This window comes from Ascaphus truei, chromosome 16 (assembly GCF_040206685.1).
Source record: "Ascaphus truei isolate aAscTru1 chromosome 16, aAscTru1.hap1, whole genome shotgun sequence".
Taxonomy (NCBI): domain Eukaryota; kingdom Metazoa; phylum Chordata; class Amphibia; order Anura; family Ascaphidae; genus Ascaphus; species Ascaphus truei.
In genome coordinates this window covers 871,869-891,140 of record NC_134498.1, presented here as the reverse complement: position 1 = coordinate 891,140, position 19,272 = coordinate 871,869, and the positions used below count along the sequence as shown (strand labels likewise).

At 42.5% G+C, this 19,272-nt stretch overlaps 1 protein-coding gene across 13 annotated transcripts in view; it reads right to left on the bottom strand.

The window, feature by feature from the left end:
- The window catches only part of ZNF185 (zinc finger protein 185 with LIM domain), a 396,414-nt gene that overhangs the window by 46,441 nt on the left and 330,701 nt on the right, over positions 1 to 19,272 (bottom strand). For 12 of the 13 annotated variants that reach the window (XM_075572684.1, XM_075572683.1, XM_075572687.1 and 9 more), the window contains one exon: positions 2,973 to 3,068. The exons of the other annotated variant lie outside the window; for it this stretch is intronic. In XM_075572684.1, the coding sequence (XP_075428799.1) occupies positions 2,973 to 3,068 (96 nt within the window). The remainder of the gene's footprint in view (positions 1 to 2,972; positions 3,069 to 19,272) is intronic. 13 annotated transcript variants of the gene reach the window in all.

Here is a 19,272-nt window from a genome sequence, read left to right as displayed (position 1 = left end):
TACTTCTGCCATTGGAAAGCATGGAGTCCCAATGGCGACCTATGGGACTCAGCAAAATGGTGCCTGGAAAGGCGGAAACATTAAACAAAGAGCTATAACCACTAAGTTAACCTTAACCCTTTCCCTCCCGCATCAATCCCAGTGTATGTGTTGGTGCAAACACTGGAACAGAGACAATACATTTTTACAGGGGAATATACATTAGAAGGCTGAAGCAAGGTAAAAACACATTACCGGACCCCAGTCCAGTTAACCCATTGCTTCCCAGGTGAGAGTAGCGGGTGGCCAAATGGGGTGTAACCCCTTTAATCCCGGGCCAAATCCCCTCTCCCATGACAGTGTGTTCCAGCATGGTTTGTGTAAATACTTTTACTTGCTCCCACCAATCCAGGTAGATATTGGCACGTAAAGAGGACCCAGATGTGGCACTATTGAAAAAAGTAGCAAAATGGATCTACAGATGCAGCGGCCGTTATTCGAACAGATCACGGTGCCGTTTTCGTGTGCGCTGCTGTACTCCACGCGGCATTAACACCGCCAATCGCCCCAGGCACACGTGTTTATTATGGTTACTTTATTTGAATTTCATGGATTGTGTGCAATGAAATGCAGTGAAATTAATGACTTGTAATGTGTACAGTACTGTGCTACTGTGCTACTGTGTCAATTTCAGGTGTTTAAAAGTCAGAACACTAAAATGCCATTTTATGCACTCGCATCTAAAGGCGGTACGGTTGGAAGAAATCTCGCGCCATCACATGGGTATTCCGAGGTATACACCGCGTGATTTGTTTCAATAACGGCCGCTGCATCTGTATACTCTGGGAACCCTTTCACCTAAAGGGTTAAATGAAGGGTTTGTTTACTCTGCCTTTCTTTGAAAACCCACCTGTAGGTATGTAGGTACGTTATATAATAAGGACGGTCTCACACAGCATAAGTATACTCTATTGCTATGTAGATATGAGATATACTTCTAGGGATCTCATTGCATGCCTTTAACTTTTCATTCTGCATATTGGATCTGTAATTAATCAGTACACAAGTTTATTATTCAATAGTTAGAAGAATAGGTCTAACTCCAAATACATTTAAGAGTTTATGGTTCTCTAATAATGTACACAGCCCAGAGGGACGTAGACTGTTCTTGCTACTAATGTTGCATGTATGATATACAGTGTATTATACACATAGCAAAGTTATTGTTGCAGATAATAGTTCTTATTTGTAACAGGGATATGCAACATTGATACTTGTGCTTTTCACAGGGCACAAATATTCATTAAGTTCATTATGTCTAACTCCAGTAGTCATTTACTTATCTATTTTCATTTTTAACCTTGTCTTATGACATTTTAATAAGGTGCACACTGCTCCAATTTCAATCACAGCGTCTACATGTTCCCTGATTGGCTAGCCGTTTTCACACGATTTTCGATCACCTGACTTACCTGTTGTAGTGATCGCTATGGCAACCACGCGGTTAAATAGAGCACAGCAGCAGTCACCTGCCTACCCCCTGAAGAAGTTCCCGTGAAGAATGAAACGCATGTCGGGTGACCTCAGCAAAGCGTCAATAGCGCGAAGACACGGGTCCTGATCTATTTTTTAGCTGTGCTACATGTACAGCTACAATGTCTCTGCAGTTAGTTAAATGAGATGTGGGCCGTTTGAAGGAACCCACTAGCCTCAGCAGGACTACAGTGTCCGCAGCAGGCTTCAAGTGTTTACATAATAGCGCTCTCCTTTTTAAGAACACCCTCAGCACTACCATATAACACCTAATTGGTGTGGGATCTCAGTGATTATAACTGTAAGTCATTGCATTCTAGTATCGATGTATATGTCTATATCTTCATACCTTCAGACTGTTAACTAAGATGTGGGCCGAATCAGGAACCCACTAGCTTGAGATATCATATTTCACTGCAGATATAAAGAATGCTAAGAGGTTAAACATCAGAGTGCAGTATTCCAACTATGCCAACATATACCACCATTTAGTGCAGCACATGTTATGAGCAGTGGTTGACAAATCACCAAAAAATCTACTCGCCACACAAAAAAATCTACTCGCCACTTAGTACCAAACGTGTGCTGCTTGGGCCAATATTTACTCGCCCGGGGGTTAAATCCACTCGCCCGGGGCGAGCAAATGTATAGGTTTGTCGAACACTGGTTATGAGTGGTCATATATATGTACTAAGTAATCAACATTAATACAAAAGAGATTATAAGTGGCACACCACTGTTTAAGGAAATAATTTCTGAAGGTGTTTGTATTTGGTGCTCACCTTCCGTTGATCCTGGCGTCCCAAAGCTGGATCCAAAGTAATAGCAAGGTAGGAGAAAGGAAGAGGCACACAAATTGTAGTGGAATCAAATGATTTCCAAATGTATTAATGCATCAGAGCTAACAATGGTTATTTGTTAGCTCTGTTGCATTAATACATTTGGAAATCATTTGATTCCACTACAATGTGTGCCTCTTCCTTTCTCCTACCTTGCAAGTAATCAACATTATTAGCGTGTATTTTACACGTGGTGATAAATAGTTCATACTGCATGTCATACACAAATTGAGATCTCTTTTGAAGGAGTGTGGCCTGTGCGATTATTCACATACAGTTAGCAGATGTTCTCAGTTAAGTCTGCTGTATGAGATCAATATAGTGGATTTATATGAATGATTTCTCTAGATATAGTAGTCTAGATGCACATTGTAGCTTAGCACAGCAAGCACTATTATTTAGGTTTTAATCTAGTTTCTGTTTTCTATATAATTAATAACATGTTGTTATTTTATTACTAGTGTTGGTCAGTGCATCATATGGGATCTTTCTCTTCTACAATACCCGGTTCATGAAAGATATCAGATCTACACTTCTCAGAGGGCAACATGACTACTAAAACTGATCCAAAATAGAGGATACGTTATCTGATTTAGGTCACTTCTGCTCTACATACAGTACCTTGTTGATCTGGATTCTTTCTCTTCCAGGTACTCTGTGTACTTAGGCTCTGTGGAGCGAATGGCAGTACTAGTAACAGTGGAATGTGAGCTGGACCTATCAAAAAAGTCAGAAGTCTGAATATTGCATTTCCTTTAATACCTCCTATTCATTGTAAATAGTGAACCGCAGAGATTTGCTCACTCAAACATCCTGTTTATCATTACTTTTACTTACAGAATTTTTGTATATTGTCACGTGTTTGATGAAGCAATACCTGTGATTTGTGAGCGATTGAGTTCTATTGTATGTATTAATCACATTTATACATATGTTGCCTCAGAAGGACTTTTTGTCATCACTTCTACAGTAATGTGTTAGTTAAAATTGATTACCAAAGAAGAAAAGCATTCTGGGCAGCACATTTTCCAAATGTTATACTGTATTACAGTACTTGATAACCTAAATCATGACTAATTATTACCCTGGCTGTTGGCAATTCACTTGCACATTTTTGTAGCTTCTGTAAAGTTGTGAGGGAGTGACTGCAGAGTCATATTTACTAAATGGTGCAATTCCATTAGACACCTTCTAGGGCTGCAATACACCTTATGCCAATTCAAGTGAAAATATCATACAGTGTCTTCTGGCACATGGAGGTGTGATTTGGAAAAGCACCATGGTCCTGCATTTCTGATCAGGAACTGCACTAATTAGGCACACATTGGTAATCTATCTCCAAACATAGTCCAGGTAGTGATCATACTGCACTGAAAAAATGTGCTTTTACAAAATATCAAATACATTGCAGGTAATATTTGCCTTTTAAAACAATAGTTTCACAAAACAAACAGAAACTGCAATAATGCATTACCACACCTATATAATAACATCTCAGAGGAATATTAAACCTCTTATTTCAGAAGCAATAGCTTCAATTGTTTCGGGACAGGTCACCAAATTTGAACAAAAAGATCAAACTAAATTAAATGGCCTAAACCTTTGTCATTGCTGCCTTAAGTTGTCCCTGTTTCTTTTCTTCCCTTTCTTTGGTCAATCTCTCTTTTAATATATATATATCAGGTAAGGCTCCCACTCTGCGTAAAACCAGGTTTTACAAACATACATACAACAGAGATAGGTTCTGGTTTAGGTGATGGAGGTCATGCAAAGTGGAACATTTTGGAAAACCCTTGAATGAGACAAGTTCAGCAGGCTGCAAAATGTCAATGGCATAGGATGCTAAACTAGGGCTGTTACTTTCTATTTCAGTCCCTCTACTGTATGTTTAAATACATATTTTGTTAAACCCTTTCATACTTTCTCAATTATATTTACTGCAGAATTAGGGGTTGTGAGAATATAATTCTTATATTATGAATAATACTGTGAACTGCAAAAAAAAAAGCAATTCTTTACATATTTGTATCACCCAATTAAAAAAAAAAAAAACAGTGTTATGGTCTCTGGTTTTCATTTAATTTTCTTTTGGAAAGATAATCTTTTCAGATAAAGGTACATCCAGGCAATGTGAACTGTGCTGTAACATTTGGACTCATGTACATTCAATTTTTTTTTCAACATCAACCACTCCATTTAGGATACTGATGGAATGTGAAAGTGTCCTAATTTCATAACAGGTTGAGCTGAGTCTATATGATAAACATTATTTCAAATCTCTAAAGACTTACAAGAGCAGAAAACAAGAAAGCCCAAATCACTCTAGAAAGCAGTAAAAGGGAGATAAGAAATCACAAAGAATCAGATCTCAGATACTCTTGCACTTTTCTTTCACATTTGTTTGCCTTTACACGTAAACCATCTCCACCATGCCTGGCATGTCTTCTTTATCGGACATGTCAAACTGGGTGGGGTAAACTAGAACAACCAGTTTTCACGAGTGGTAACAAAAACCTCCCAACAGATGACCACACCAACCCTGGGTATGTTGAGAATGTGGAAATTCAACCCATGATAAATTAAAACTATTTCTGACATACTGTACAGCCAAACATCTCTCTCAATAAGGCAATCAAAGGACCTCAGGCACTTGACTTGGAGCCAAATAACTTGCATCTCAAACATTTTACAATGTGAACTATAATTTGACATAATATTTAGTTTAGACAGTACTTTTCTCAAATTTACTGTACTGGACATTCCATGCTGGTAGAGCAATGCATTTACAAGCACAGTAAATTAAGGAGCAAACACAATTCTATATTCAGCAGTGAAATTGGTTGAGAATGGAATACTGTAAGTGTTACAGGACCATGTCATTGCAGTAGGCTCATAGTACATTTCTCTTTCTGCCATAGAAATGAGAGAACAATCTACCCCATAAAGTATATCACCTAATATACTATATATAATCCAGGCAGTGTTTTTGATTAAATACATTTTGACCATGCATGTTTTAGCATTAATGTATCAAACCAGTTTGTTGTTTATACCTAATTTGTTCCACTGGTGTCAGTGTGTGGTTGGTTGAAAAGTGGTAATAGCAAAAGTTAGGTAGGATCACAGATCCTGCATTTCTGCCTTTATTTTTCTCTGCTCGTCTTTTCAGCAAATCTTCTCCGATTGTGCTAACATTTCCGACTTAATACTTATGTAAAAAGTAAGAAACTTGGTTACACAATTTTTACTGGAAAGGAGTACAGATTATATATAGAGTGTGTGTGTGTGTGTGTATGTATGTATATATATATATGCAAAGAGAAAAGAAAGCGCAGAACCCTCATAGCGTATTATTTAGGAAAATTGTGTATTGATAAAAAATAGTGAGATATGCACGTACATATAGATAATAAAAATGAGCATGTAGGTATAATAACCGCTATCCAGATGATGCGAAGATGCTCTCATCTGTTGCCCGATGTCCAGGGGGGTGGTGGGTGTCCTCTAAGGGTCGCACTCTGAGAGGTACAGGTCTGATCCTCTGCACACCAGTTCCTCCGAAATCCACAAGGGCCGCTCAAGGACCGGCTCATCCGCTACCAAACCACCTGCTGTAGGATCCTCTTAGCTGCCGGCTTCTTCTCCCATCCAGCTGCTAGCCGCTGTGGCAGGGTGGCCGTCTGCTCGGGGGAGGGGAGTCCCTCTCAGCTGATTGGCTCTGTGACAGAGTTACTACTCACGTCAAAAGCCTCAGCTGTTGCAGCCCAGCCTCTGGAGATTCAGCGTACAGCAGGGGGAACACCACAACAGTATTATAGTGGATATCCCGCAACAGGGATTTCAGCATCCCAGATTGTGTAGGCTGTAAAGTAGTAATATGGTATAGCAAGCACTTGCTCCCAAAAAGTCCAGGAAAATCCAGGGAAATGCTCAAAATTGGCAAAGATCCTAAAATCCTATGGATTGGATTGTATGTCAGAGTAAAGATAGCATATGCTTTTAGTTACTCTTTGCCAATTTTGATAATTTCACTGGATCTCATCTGGATAGCAGTTATTATATCTACATGCTCATTTTTTAAATCAATATGTACGTGCATATCTCACCATTTTTTAACAATAAACTATTTTTCTAAATACTACCATACGCTATGAGGGTCCTGCGCTTTCTTTTCTCTTTGCCTCGATAGATGGTGATGTCCTGACATTCCCATCCCCTTTGAATCAGCAGCAGCAGCAGAAGCAGCAGACCCTTTGATTCCCACAGGGAACTTTGTACTACAATTTTGGTCGGTGTATTACACACTCAATGTTACACTCAATTTATTGCACTGTGTTTCATGTATTTCCCACATTTTGGGTTATTGATTGTACCTTTTCACATTTATACCAGTATTTAGGTCCTTTTGGACCGATTTCATGCACCTATATTAAATATACACATTTCTGTGCGCTGTGGACCTGTTTTGCCTATACACTTTTGTATATATATTTTAGCATATTTTATAGCAAGTTTAGTAAGAATTCTGTTCTAAAATAAGTATATGTAAAGATCTTGTTCATTGAGTTAAAATGGCATTGCCTGCTCTGTAGTTAGAAAGAAGTATCCCACAGCACTAAAAATCTTAGTAATACACATTGGATGTTACATACTTGTTACATACACATTAGTGTGTGTGTGTGTGTGTGTGTGTGTGTGTGTGTGTGTGTGCGTATCTCTCTCTCTCTCTCTCTCTCAACATATATATATATATATATATATATATATATATATATATATCAATTGGAAATATCACTATATACTCATTTGCACATCTTAGACAGGTCTGCAACCCCACCTTTCACCATTATCACCCAGCACTTCCACTGCAGCAAAGGATTCTAGGAAATGACATGCAAATGAGCACACAGTGCCACCTTTTGTATGTGTATATATAGCATCTCCCACTCTCCCACTCGCAGGGGAACTTGCTTGCTTGCAGTATGATTGTGACAAATCTAATACAGAGTGCTTTTCCTGGTAATGTACAGGTTAATAAAAGCTTCAATCAGACTTAGAACTTTGCAACTAATATTGACAGATTTATTATAAATCATTCTTCCTGGTATTGCACAGGTTATTAAGAATTTACATTAGTGTTAGGGACCCTTGAGAATGTGGTCTGCCGTGCAGTGGCTCAGGGGCTTACAACAATTTGGCCAAAATGTTAAACTAAAAGACCATTTTATTTAATAGATATTTATACATATATATTTAGGCACTGTACCATGTAGGAGTTTCACTGGATGTGCACTGAGCACTGTCTGTGTTTTATGTTCTGTCTCTGGTTTTAAATATATAGTGCCATGCTCAGTAGCACTCCTCTGTGAAACTTATATGCTTATATATATGTTGTGGTTATTTTGGGGGTTCAATAGGAGCTTGTTAGGTGTCCAGTATGTTTTGCAATTCTTGTTCAGCTAGTCTTAGCTGATTGGAGGGTGGCAACCTCCTACCTAATTGAAGCGTACCCCCTCCCACATTTAAATGGTTTATAGCTCACTCCATAGCATCTCCCACTCTCAGGGGAACTTGCTTGCTTGCAGTATGATTGTGACAAATCTAATACAGAGTGCTTTTCCTGGTAATGTACAGGTTAATAAAAGCTTCAATCAGACTTAGAACTTTGCAACTAATATTGACAGATTTATTATAAATCATTCTTCCTGGTATTGCACAGGTTATTAAGAATTTATATTAGTGTTAGGGACCTGTAACAGGGGACTTATCCCTGTTCACAAATGTGCCTCTAATCCGGCAGTGTGGTGGTTAACTGCTGGTAGGCAATTAACTAACACCTGTAAAACAAAAAATGTTCTGGCGCTTCTAATGAAGGTGTAATAAATGAATAAATAAATATATAGTGATTAATATCAATAATCAAAAGTGCTCAAAAATAATAAAAATAAGAATCACGAACTTCGCTGCTCAACCCTCTTGGGAGAAGATCCAGTTTCTCCTATCTTGGATGGTGGGGAGAAGCTTGTGGGCTATTCCCTGGATGATGGTCCCTGGATTGTCACTACAGGCCAAGGGCACCCGCAGCCGTCCTAGCTCTTCCCAACAGCCCTAGCAGAAGCAGAGGTACAAACCGGCGTTGAGTGAACTAGCAGCAGTCCAGAAGTGTGCCCCGAATGCCCCAGAGCCCGTGTGGATCCATTCTGTGATCTATCGAGCAGAAAACCAAATTCTGTTGCTGAAGCGGAGGGATTTCACCTAGCAAGTAAATGGTGTAAAGCAAACAGAAGTTTTTACCTAGCAACTGCACTTCCTGTATACCTGATGAGAGAAAATACGTGCACAGTACTGCTGATATTGTAAAACTTATCCAAGAAAGAAAAGTCTACAGAGATGCCTGTGAGAGCTACGACCTCTACAAGCAAAATATGCCCACCTGATGGACTACCACAATTCGGGGTTCTAGCAAATACAGTGGCAACAGCTGCAATAGTGCCTCCTGAGGTCAGGAAGAAAACTACACCTGAGAGCCCCAAAATGGAGGACAAGATGCAGCGTTCCTGTAATGAACCCTACCCCACGGAAGAGTGGCCCTTCCAGTCCAATAAAGAGGAAGACATCTCTTACGGGGAACCCGAACCGAGTCACACCACAAAACCCCCCAAGAATGGTGGGGGTGCCTGAACTCGGCACGAACCGAAAAGACCGCTCTCTATGATGACGAATATGGTCGACAAGAAAGAGCTGGAGCAGCAGATCACCCAATATTTCTGTCAGCTAAAGCAACTGCAAGAAAATCCTGGCGTATATAATGAAGCTGCTAAAGTATCAAATAAAGAAGGAGACTCCAGTATTCATGATGGGACGGAGTCATCCAAAACAAAAAAGCGGAAAAAGAAAAAGAAGAGCGGTTCTTCACTTACCGTGGAAGGAACAGACACGTCCGCAGATCCTGTGGAGGAAAAGGGGGGCCGAGTTGCCCTGCAGCCTAGAGAAAATTGAGAATTCGTTCCGCGGTTAACCGAATATCCAGAGGGCCCAAGGCAGAAGTCGTGTACCCCAAAGAAGTGTCTGTCTGGTGCCAACAGTGAGGAACCCTCAACCAACCATCCCAGGGAAGTGGAGCCGGAACCAGTGAGTGACGATCCCTTGACCAGCCCTGAAGATGCCCTGAAAAATGCCAGGCATGACTGTGATATGCTCCATGAACAATTGAAACAAAAGAAAGATGGTTACACAGAGCTACAGAAAAATAACGTGAGGCTACAAAAAGATGTGCTCACAATTTACTCTTTAGCCAGGACAGAATTGGACGATCTCAAGACTGAGCTAAATACTGCAAACGTTACTATTTCCGCCATGGATGAAAAGCAAAGCCAATCTGATAAAATGATGACTTAGCTGAAGCAGAAGTATGAGGAGGCACTGAAGCAGATGACATTTTAATTTGACAAACTACGTCAAGGAAAAAAATGAAAAGCTACACGAGCTTAAAGAAATAAATAGACTTTTGGAAGGTGAGAAGTTTGAAGCAGAGCACCGACTGCAGAATCAACTGCAAGGTCTGCATACGCACCTCGAGAAGGCCGAGGAGAAACAGCGAACTCTGCAGGAAGACAATCTGCAGGCTGTTAAAGAAATTCAAGTGCTGCAGGAACGTCTGATTACCTAGTATGTCCCCGCAAAGCAGCATGAGAAACTGAAGGCTACCCTGAGCGTCACCAAAAGCAACGCTAAAGGCCAAGCTTAGAATCCAGGTGATGCGGCACAAAAGGGAGCACAAGAAGGTCCAGAAACTGAAACAAGTAACTGTGACCCAAGCAAAGAAGTTCATAGTGCTTCACAATGCAATAAAAATGTGGAAGCAAGCTCAGAGAAAGCAAAGTACGCAGATAAATTCCCTGAGAAGAGACTTGCAAGACGTACTCAAACAGGTTGAGACTCTGCAGACCAGTCACTTACAGATTCCTCTAATACGGAAAAAGGTATTGGCTCTGCCCAAGCACCAGTATCCCACAGTAACTAATGCCCGTGAGGACAAGGGTACAGTGAGAGTTGGGGACTCCACGCACCTTCAAAACAAGAGTACGAAGTTTGAGCCACCTAAGAAAGCACTAGCCAAACCTACAGCTGCCCAACAGGCAACAAACAGAGGTAGGAGTGCAGAATCAAAGCCAGAAGAATCCTTAGCTGAGGAAGCTGAAAAGATAGGACGTTCTCTGTAAAGGGCGGTGGAGGTGCAACTCAGTCCCAAAGAAGCTGAACTGGCGACTCCGTTGTGTGGAGGAGGTGCAGAAAGACCGCTTCAAAAGCGGAAAACTCTAAGGGCTAGTCCTAACTGCTCTACAACTGTTGCCATACAGTTTGTCTACAAAAAGAGGAGTGCCTGACGCAACGGAAATCTCATGACCACGCACTCTGTAAAAAGACTTTACTTGGAAAAAGTCCTCCTCGAGCGACTGAGGAGTGCTGATCTCAAGCACCTTCGGGAGGAGACAAAAATAAACGGGAGAAAGGGCTCCAATCCCAGCGGGACAGAGGGTTCTCTTTCTCCATCCACTCTCATTCAAGTCACAAAGATCTCGAATGAGAGTGGAAGGATGGGCTTTGGCTGTGGTAAACCCGAGCTTCCCACAAAAAGGGGAGGTATGTAACAGGGGACTTATCCCTGTTCACAAATGTGCCTCTAATCCGGCAGTGTGGTGGTTAACTGCTGGTAGGCAATTAACTAACACCACCTGCCTGATTAGATGGCTTAGAAAAGCCTGTCTTTTGAGACAGGAAGTGAGACTCCTTTGCGCACACCTGAGCTGAACTTGGAGACAGAGCAGAGATTCCTTAGTCCACAACTGGGCTGAACCAAGGAAGGGCAGGTGTCTTGAGCGACAAGCTGACCACAAGACAAAGGGTGCGGTTCCAGGAGATCAGAGAAGCTTCCCCTACAGCAGCCCAGCTGACAGATAAGACTTTTTCGTATAAGACTATTATCTATGTATGTGTATTGATAAATGTCTCCATGATTTGGGGCTGGTAAATAGCTTAGCTAACCAACTCAGTCAGAGAGGGCTGAGCTACATGTATAGATAGTCTCCAAAGCAGAGATAGGGGTTTTTGGTTGTATTGTATTGTATGTCTTTATTTATATAGCGCCATTAGTGTACATAGCGCTTCACAGTAGTAATACATGTGGTAATCAAATAAATAACAGATAATATAAATATGGGAATAAGTGCTTTAGACATAAAAGTAACATAAGTGGTTGGCTCACTATTTCGCTTATGTTGATTTTTTTGCTGTTTAAAGCGACAGGCAAAATAAAGCCTTGTTATAATTTCACCTTACAACAGTCTCCATTGTGTACCGCTGCACATGTCCTCCTACAGGACCCTTGAGAATGTGGTCTGCCGTGCAGTGGCTTAGGGGCTTACAACAATTTGGCCAAAATGTTAAACTAAAAGACCATTTTATTTAATAGATATTTATACATATATATTTAGGCACTGTACCATGTATGAGTTTCACTGGATGTGCACTGAGCTCTGTCTGTGTTTTATGTTCTGTCTCTGGTTTTAAATATATATTGCCATGCTCAGTAGCACTCCTCTGTGACACTCATATGCTTATATATATGTTGTGGTTATTTTGGGGGTTGTTAGGTGTCCAGTATGATATAATCCAGCAACATTGATGACCATAAGCTCCAACCAGTTGCGAGACATTTAAAAAAATTCAAGCATGGTCTCGCCACGATGTGCTGCATTGCCCATACTACAAGCCCATGTATCAGCACGGGGTGGAGATAGGGGGAGACTGCTGCTTCAGTTGGAATCAAGGCTTATCTTTGAGTTAGACACCATGGCCCCAAGGGGCTTGAATGAGGACTTCAAACTGGGTTGTTTTCTTTGATTTATTCCCTTTTTCAATATCTAAGATATGGTTCACATTATCCCTAGAGTCCTAAACATTATGCATGTCTGTACCTCCTTCCCTTCCTTCCTTTTTCTCCCCTCCCCCCTCTTCTCCCCTCCCCCCCTCTTCTCCTTCTTCTTTCCATCCCTTTTCCCTCCTTTCTCCTCTGCTTCCTGACGTTCTGTCTATTTCTGCTGTCCTAGTTGCTGTAGATTTATTATGCATTGATCACTCATTATGAGTATTTGACTATTATTGCCATACATTGTATATAGCATACCCCTTTACTAGTCAGTTTGCCTTAATTGCCCCAATGTATTCTGCTACACTGTATAATTTTGTTTTTATTCCCTACACCGTTCATTCACGGTTGTTCCCCACTGTTTATTTTTATTTTTAGGATACCCTTGTAGATCTCCCCCATGACTCCATACACAAGAGCATCAGCCTTGCCATTCTTGGACTGTTCCTGAGATGCTGCGTCAATGACTGCTTGCTGCAGAATTTATGCTAAAGATAAAGGATCCTATGATAACTTTTTCATTACCAGATGTGTTGTGGTGCTTATACTGACTCCGAGGAGACTGCACTTGCGCATTGGGGAGCGCTATGAATTCCCCTGTCTTGCAGGACGGCGTCGCGGCTACCAGGAACTAGTCACCATGGCTACCAGGGATGCAAATTCCCTACATGTGGACTGATATAGCTCTGTTTACTTTTTCAGTTCTCTGCTGCTTTTCCTGCTAAGACTATGACAGCTTTGGTGCGACGGCAGATCATGAGGGGTTGATCATGGGTAATTTTTGCATAACCAATCAGAGTAGCTGATGGTCACTTAGGTGTGGGTTTTAGGGGGTATATAAGGTTTCCACGGCCAGTAGTCTACAGCACTGCCCTGAGGAAGGTCCCTGTGAGGACCGATACGTTGGTCTTGTTTGTGCTGCTGTCTACTTTGAATACAGGTTTTTTCATCTACCTCTGAGTGCTGTCCTTTGTTTACTCTTGTTGAGTTGACTACCGTTTTCTATTTTATCCCTATGGGACATGCACCGCAACTATTGTTTTGTATTTGGAGTGCCAACTGTCTCTCTATTTTCTATATATATATACATACTCAAGAATGTTCAGGGCACTCAATAGGGGAAAGTATAAGGAAAGCAACTTATCTGGTCAGTTGTGGTGCAAGCAGTGCAACCAGGATCACCATCCAGCAGCAAAAATACACAAAATCCTGATGTACAAAATCCGCAGCACTCACCAATTCAAATGCAAAAACAATTTCATTTAGAAACACTAGCATCAGGGGTAACAGCAGGGAAAAAGAAGCGACGTTTCTGACCTTCCGGTCCTTTCTCTGAGGGAGCTTGAGAAAGGACCGGAAGGTCCGAAACGTCGCTTCTTTTCCCCTGCTGTTACCCCTGATGCTTGTGTTTCTACATTAAATTGTTTTTGCATTTGAATTGGTGCTGCGGATTTTGTATAAATATATATTACTTATATATTACTTATATATATTACAGTGTTCGACAATCCTATACATTTACACGCCCGGGGCGTGTGGATTTAACCCCCAGGCGAGTAAATATTGGCCCAAGCAGCACACGTGTTTCTTTTTTAAAATTTTCCCCTGCTCGCGCTGGCTGGAAAAAAAAAACTCCCCCTACCTGACAGCTGATTGGCGCCCGCTTCCAGGCTTTGTGGGTGCGTGGCCAGGCTCTATATGAGCCCGCCCCCAACGAGCGGCCATTCTTTTCCCATGGAGGATGGAGGACACAGTAAGTATTATCTGTGCCTTCCCCCACCTCCCTCCCCTCCCCGGCGCTCCTGCTGCACACAGTTATGGAGATGGTAGCGGGGATGCCCCCTCATGTCCCCGCTTCCCCCCCCGCTTCCCCCCGGTCCCGTGTTAGAGAGCGCAGCAGGTGATGGGAGTGGGGATGCCCCCTCATGTCCCCGCTTTCCCCCCCCTCCCCGCTTCCCCCCGGTCCCGCGTCAGAGAGCGCGGCGGGTGATGGGAGCGGGGATTCCCCCTCATGTCCCCGCTTCCCCCCCCCGCTTCCCCCTGGTCCCGCGTCAGAGAGCGCGGCGGGTGATGGGAGCGGGGATGTCCCCTCAGGTCCCCGCGGAGCAGGAGATGGGTGGGTAGGGGGGGGAGCGTGGGGGTGCTGGTTGCGGCCTTTCCAAAAGGTGTGTAGAGAGTGAGTGTGTGTGGGCATGGGAGAATGTGTGTGTGTGTGTATATGGGAGAGTGTGTGTGTGTATATATAGGTGTGTATATGGGTGTGTGTATATATATGGGTGTGTGTATATATGTGTGTGTGTATATGGGTGTGTGTGTGTATATATGGGTGTGTGTGTATATATGTGTGTGTGTGTGTGTACATATGTGTGTGTGTGTATATATGTGGGAGTGTGCGTGTATATATGTGGGAGTGTGCGTGTATATATGTGGGAGTGTGTGTATATATGTGGGAGTGTGTGTATATATGTGGGAGTGTGTGTATATATGTGGGAGTGTGTGTATATATGTGGGAGTGTGTGTATATATGTGGGAGTGTGTGTATATATGTGGGAGTGTGTGTATATATGTGGGAGTGTGTGTATATATGGGAGTGTGTGTATATATGGGAGTGTGTGTATATATGGGAGTGTGTGTGTGTATATATGGGAGTGTGTGTGTATATATGGGAGTGTGTGTGTGTATATATGGGAGTGTCTGTGTGTATATATGGGAGTGTCTGTGTGTATATATGGGAGTGTGTGTGTATATATGGGAGTGTGTGTGTGTGTGTGTATGTGTGTGTGTGTGTATATATATGGGAGAATGTGTATGTGTGTATGGGAGTATGTGTGTGACACCAGAGGTACCCCCTCCCCCAATCAGTCACCCACCCCTGCCCCAATCAGTCACCCACCCCTGCCTTGGTCAGTCAGTCACCCACCCCTGCCCCGGTCAGTCAGTCAACCACCCCTGCCCCGGTCAGTCAGTCACCCACCCTGCCCCGGTCAGTCAGTCACCCACCCCTGCCCCGGTCAGTCAGTCACCCACCCCTGCCCTGGTCAGTCAGTCACCCACTCCTGCCCCGGTCAGTCAGACACCCACCCCTGCCCCGGTCAGTCAGTCACCCACCCCTGCCCCGGTCAGTCAGTCACCCCTGCCCCGGTCAGTCATGCACCCCTGCCCCGGTCAGTCAGTCACCCCTGCCCCCCTCTCTCTGGTCTCCCCCGTCTCCCCTCTCTCTGGTCTCCCCTGTCTCCTCTCTCTCTGGTCTCCCCAGTCTCCCCTCTCTCTGGTCTCCCCTCTCTCTGGTCTCCCCCCTCTCTGGTCTCCACCCTTTCTCTGGTCTCCCCCCTCTCCCATCTCTCTGGCCTCCCCCCTCTCTCTGGTCTCCCCCTTCTCCCTTCTCCCCTCTCTCTGGTCTCCCCTCTCTCTGGTCTCCCCTCTCTCTGGTCTCCCCCCTCTCTGGTCTCCCCCATCTCCCTGTTCTCCCCCGTCTCCCCTCTCTCTGGTCTCCCCCATCTCCCCTCTCTCTTTCTCTCCCCTCTCTCTTTCTCTCTCCCCCCTCTGTCTCCTTCTCTCTCCTCTGTCTCTTTTTCTCTTTCAATCCTCTGTCTCTTTTTATCTCTCCCCCCTCTGTCTCTTTTCTCTCTCCTCTCTCTTTCTCTCTCCTCTCTCTCTTTTCCTCCCTCTCTCTCTCTCCCTCTCTCTTCCTCTCTCTCTCTCTTCCTCTCTCTCTTCCTCTCCCTCTCTTCCTCTCCCCCTCTCTCTCTCCCCCTCTCTGTATCTGGATATCTTATTTACCCTATATATCTCAACTGTCCTATACTACACCAAAATAACCTACTGTATACTGCTTTCTTCCAGATCTGATTCAAGCTTCACACGGAAGACATCGGAATCCCCCCTAACCCAGAAGACAGGTAGGGAAACCCTCCCCTCCAACTTATAACATTGCGGGAATGTGGGTACCTGGACATTGAGGGACTGCGGATCAGGTAAGATCCCAGGTGGGATTGCTGCTTTAGATATTGTGAAGCGGGGACGTCCAGGCACTGGTTAAGGGGTTCAGGAAACTAGTCATTCACCTGTGGCTTTTATTTCTAGATCCGACATTTACTTACACAAAAACACACACACACACACACACACACACACACACACACACACACACACACACACACACACACACACACACACACACACACACACACGTAACAAGGACTAATTGTAGTATAATGTAATAAATACATTTGTCAAAAACGAATGTTGTTCTGACTAGGAATTTATTAAATGTATTTGATTTATATATTTTATTTTAAAGCGGGGTTGGGGGCGGGACTAGGGGCGGGGTTGGGGGCGGGACTAGGTGGCGAGTAGATTTTTTGGTTGGGCGAGTAGATTTTTGGGTGATTTGTCGAACACTGTATATATATATATATATTGTGACAGAAACCAGGGGTTGGTAATAAACTCCATATACAGGGCTCCCAGGATACTGAACAGTTTCTGTCCTGTCTAAGCTGAACAGGGCAGCCTCGTAGTACAGGCACTCCATTCCACAGTTTGTCTGCTGCCTGTTTTCTGTCACCTGTCATGCTGATTAGAGTTCAGGTATATAAGACCTGTTTCCTGTTTCCTCTGGGCCCCCGCCCAAGAGCCCGGAAGGCTGCTGAACTGCAGAGGGGTGAGAAAGCCTCTTTCCCAAATCGCTTCATTCTGTTAGTTTGTCTAAAGACTGCAAAGGTACTTATTTTGTTGGTGGAAGTGGACAAGCCACTTCCAACTCTGAGTCAGGGACATCTAAGTTTAAGTTATCGCTCAGACGAGCAGCTTTTTGTTTGGCTTTGTTTTCTGTTTACACTGTAGCAGTCCCAGTGCCTGGGACTGAATAAACCAGGTATAGCCTGTTTAAAGGAACAGTACGTGACGTCTCATCATTTAACCTACCCTAAAAGACCGTGTTCTAACAGTCCCGGACAGACGGCGGAGCCCCGGAGTAAGCCGTTTGTCACAATATATACTGTATACAGCTCAACCCCGTTATAGCGTGATCCGCTATAACGCGGATCCGCTTGTAACGCGGTGTGAGCATGGACCCAAAATTTTAAAAAAAAAATTTAAATTTCTTTTTTTTTAAATTTTTTAATTTTTTTTCTGCACACTGCGCACACTCACAGCACACTACACACACTCACTATATATGTATATATATATATAATATTAAATGGTTTTAAACCAATTAAATGGTTGATTTATAATGGTTTTCATATTTGTACAATTCTTATATATAGATTCGCCGATATAACTCAAAATAGCATAGTGAAGACAGACCTTAACAGTAGTTCTCCCTCAGCATGTCAGTATCTCACTGGTTCAGGCGAATCTATATATAAGAATTGTAGCTGTAGGGCTGTCCCTCTTCTCTGATTGGATATTTGTTGTTAAGAAACCCGCCTCATTTCTGTATAAATCTGTGTGTAAGTGGTGTTTAATTCATCCTTTGACAAAGTCAGTCATCTGACGAAATGCGTCAGGAACGCAGCGACGGCGATACGTCATCATTGTGGGGCATCTGGCTTGTGACGAGCTTCCTCCCCTGCTGCACAGAGCTCCAGTGTCGGTTCGCATGAGAACCTATCTGGTAGGAAGAGACTGACTTCTCAGGACTTCTGCATTGATCGCTATCACCTTATCCACGAGGTCTGAACTTTTGGACAAGCAGCTGACAGCGTTTGTTACATCTTTGCTGTGGAGGTCATATCTTGCTGTTCCCGTGGTGGTGATATTCAAATGCCTTTTTTACATTTTCGTTTGTGAGTGAGATTGTTTCCCTCTCCCTTATACTTTTATTAAATGTTACGCTTTTTACGCTATGGGCTGCGCACTTTCTCTTTTTGTTTATATATATATATATACAAACACACGCACACACACACACAAACACTTTTTGTTGGCTACATAAAATATGTAACATCCAATGTTTTTTACTAAGCTTTTTGGGGTACAACTAAAAGGAGTGCTGTGGGATACTTCTTTCTAACTACAGAGCAGTAATACTAAAGACACACAGAACCTCTATGCAGCACTCTATTCCTAAGTGAGATGGTGAGTAAATTAAAAACTGTTATTTATTCAAACATATAGTTAAAACAATAGGGTTTAAAACAAGTATTAAATAGTGACAAGTGTTTAACAGGCTCTTGGGGAAGGTACTCTAGCCTATCGCTCCATATGAAGGTGGCTAGGGCCAGTGAGTTCACAAACACTGGACTTTACCACCCTATCTGACGCTCCTCTGGAGTACCTAACCCCAAGAGCTTGTTAAACACTTGTCACTATTTAATACTTGTTTTAAACCCCATTGTTTTAACTATATGTTTGAATAAATAATAGTTTTTAATTTACTCACATCTCACTTAGGAATAGAGTGCTGAATAGGGGTTCTGTGTGTCTTTAGTATTACTCTTTATCTGCCCCTAAAAGCACCATTCCATTCATTACAAGCTGTAGCGGGGGTACCTAACCAGTATACTAACTACAGAGCAGGTAATTTATTTTAACTCAATGAGCAAGATCTTTACATATATTTATTTTAGAACAGAATTCTTACTAAATTTGCTTGCATCTCCTTCATCATTATATGCACTGTAAATCAATAAGGGTACTATGGGATCAAAGCATACTTGCATTTATTCATTGTTAAATTTTCAAGCGTTGGCAAATCTAGCTAAGGAGAGAGCTTTAACTGCAGATCTGGTATTATTTTCAATTCAATAAAAAGCAGCAGTGAAGTCAGAAATACAAATACAGTATGCGAAAATTCCACTGTCAATCAGAGACACAAAATTCTGACTTGAAAGCTTTACACTCAATAAACTCTGTGATAAAATCAGATCAATTACCATGATTGATTTTACCATATGCGTTTTCTAATATGGCAATTCAATCAAAAATTAATGTATCAAATCTGTACAACTGGAAACAAAGTTATTAAAGGCACAAAAAGATGGAAAA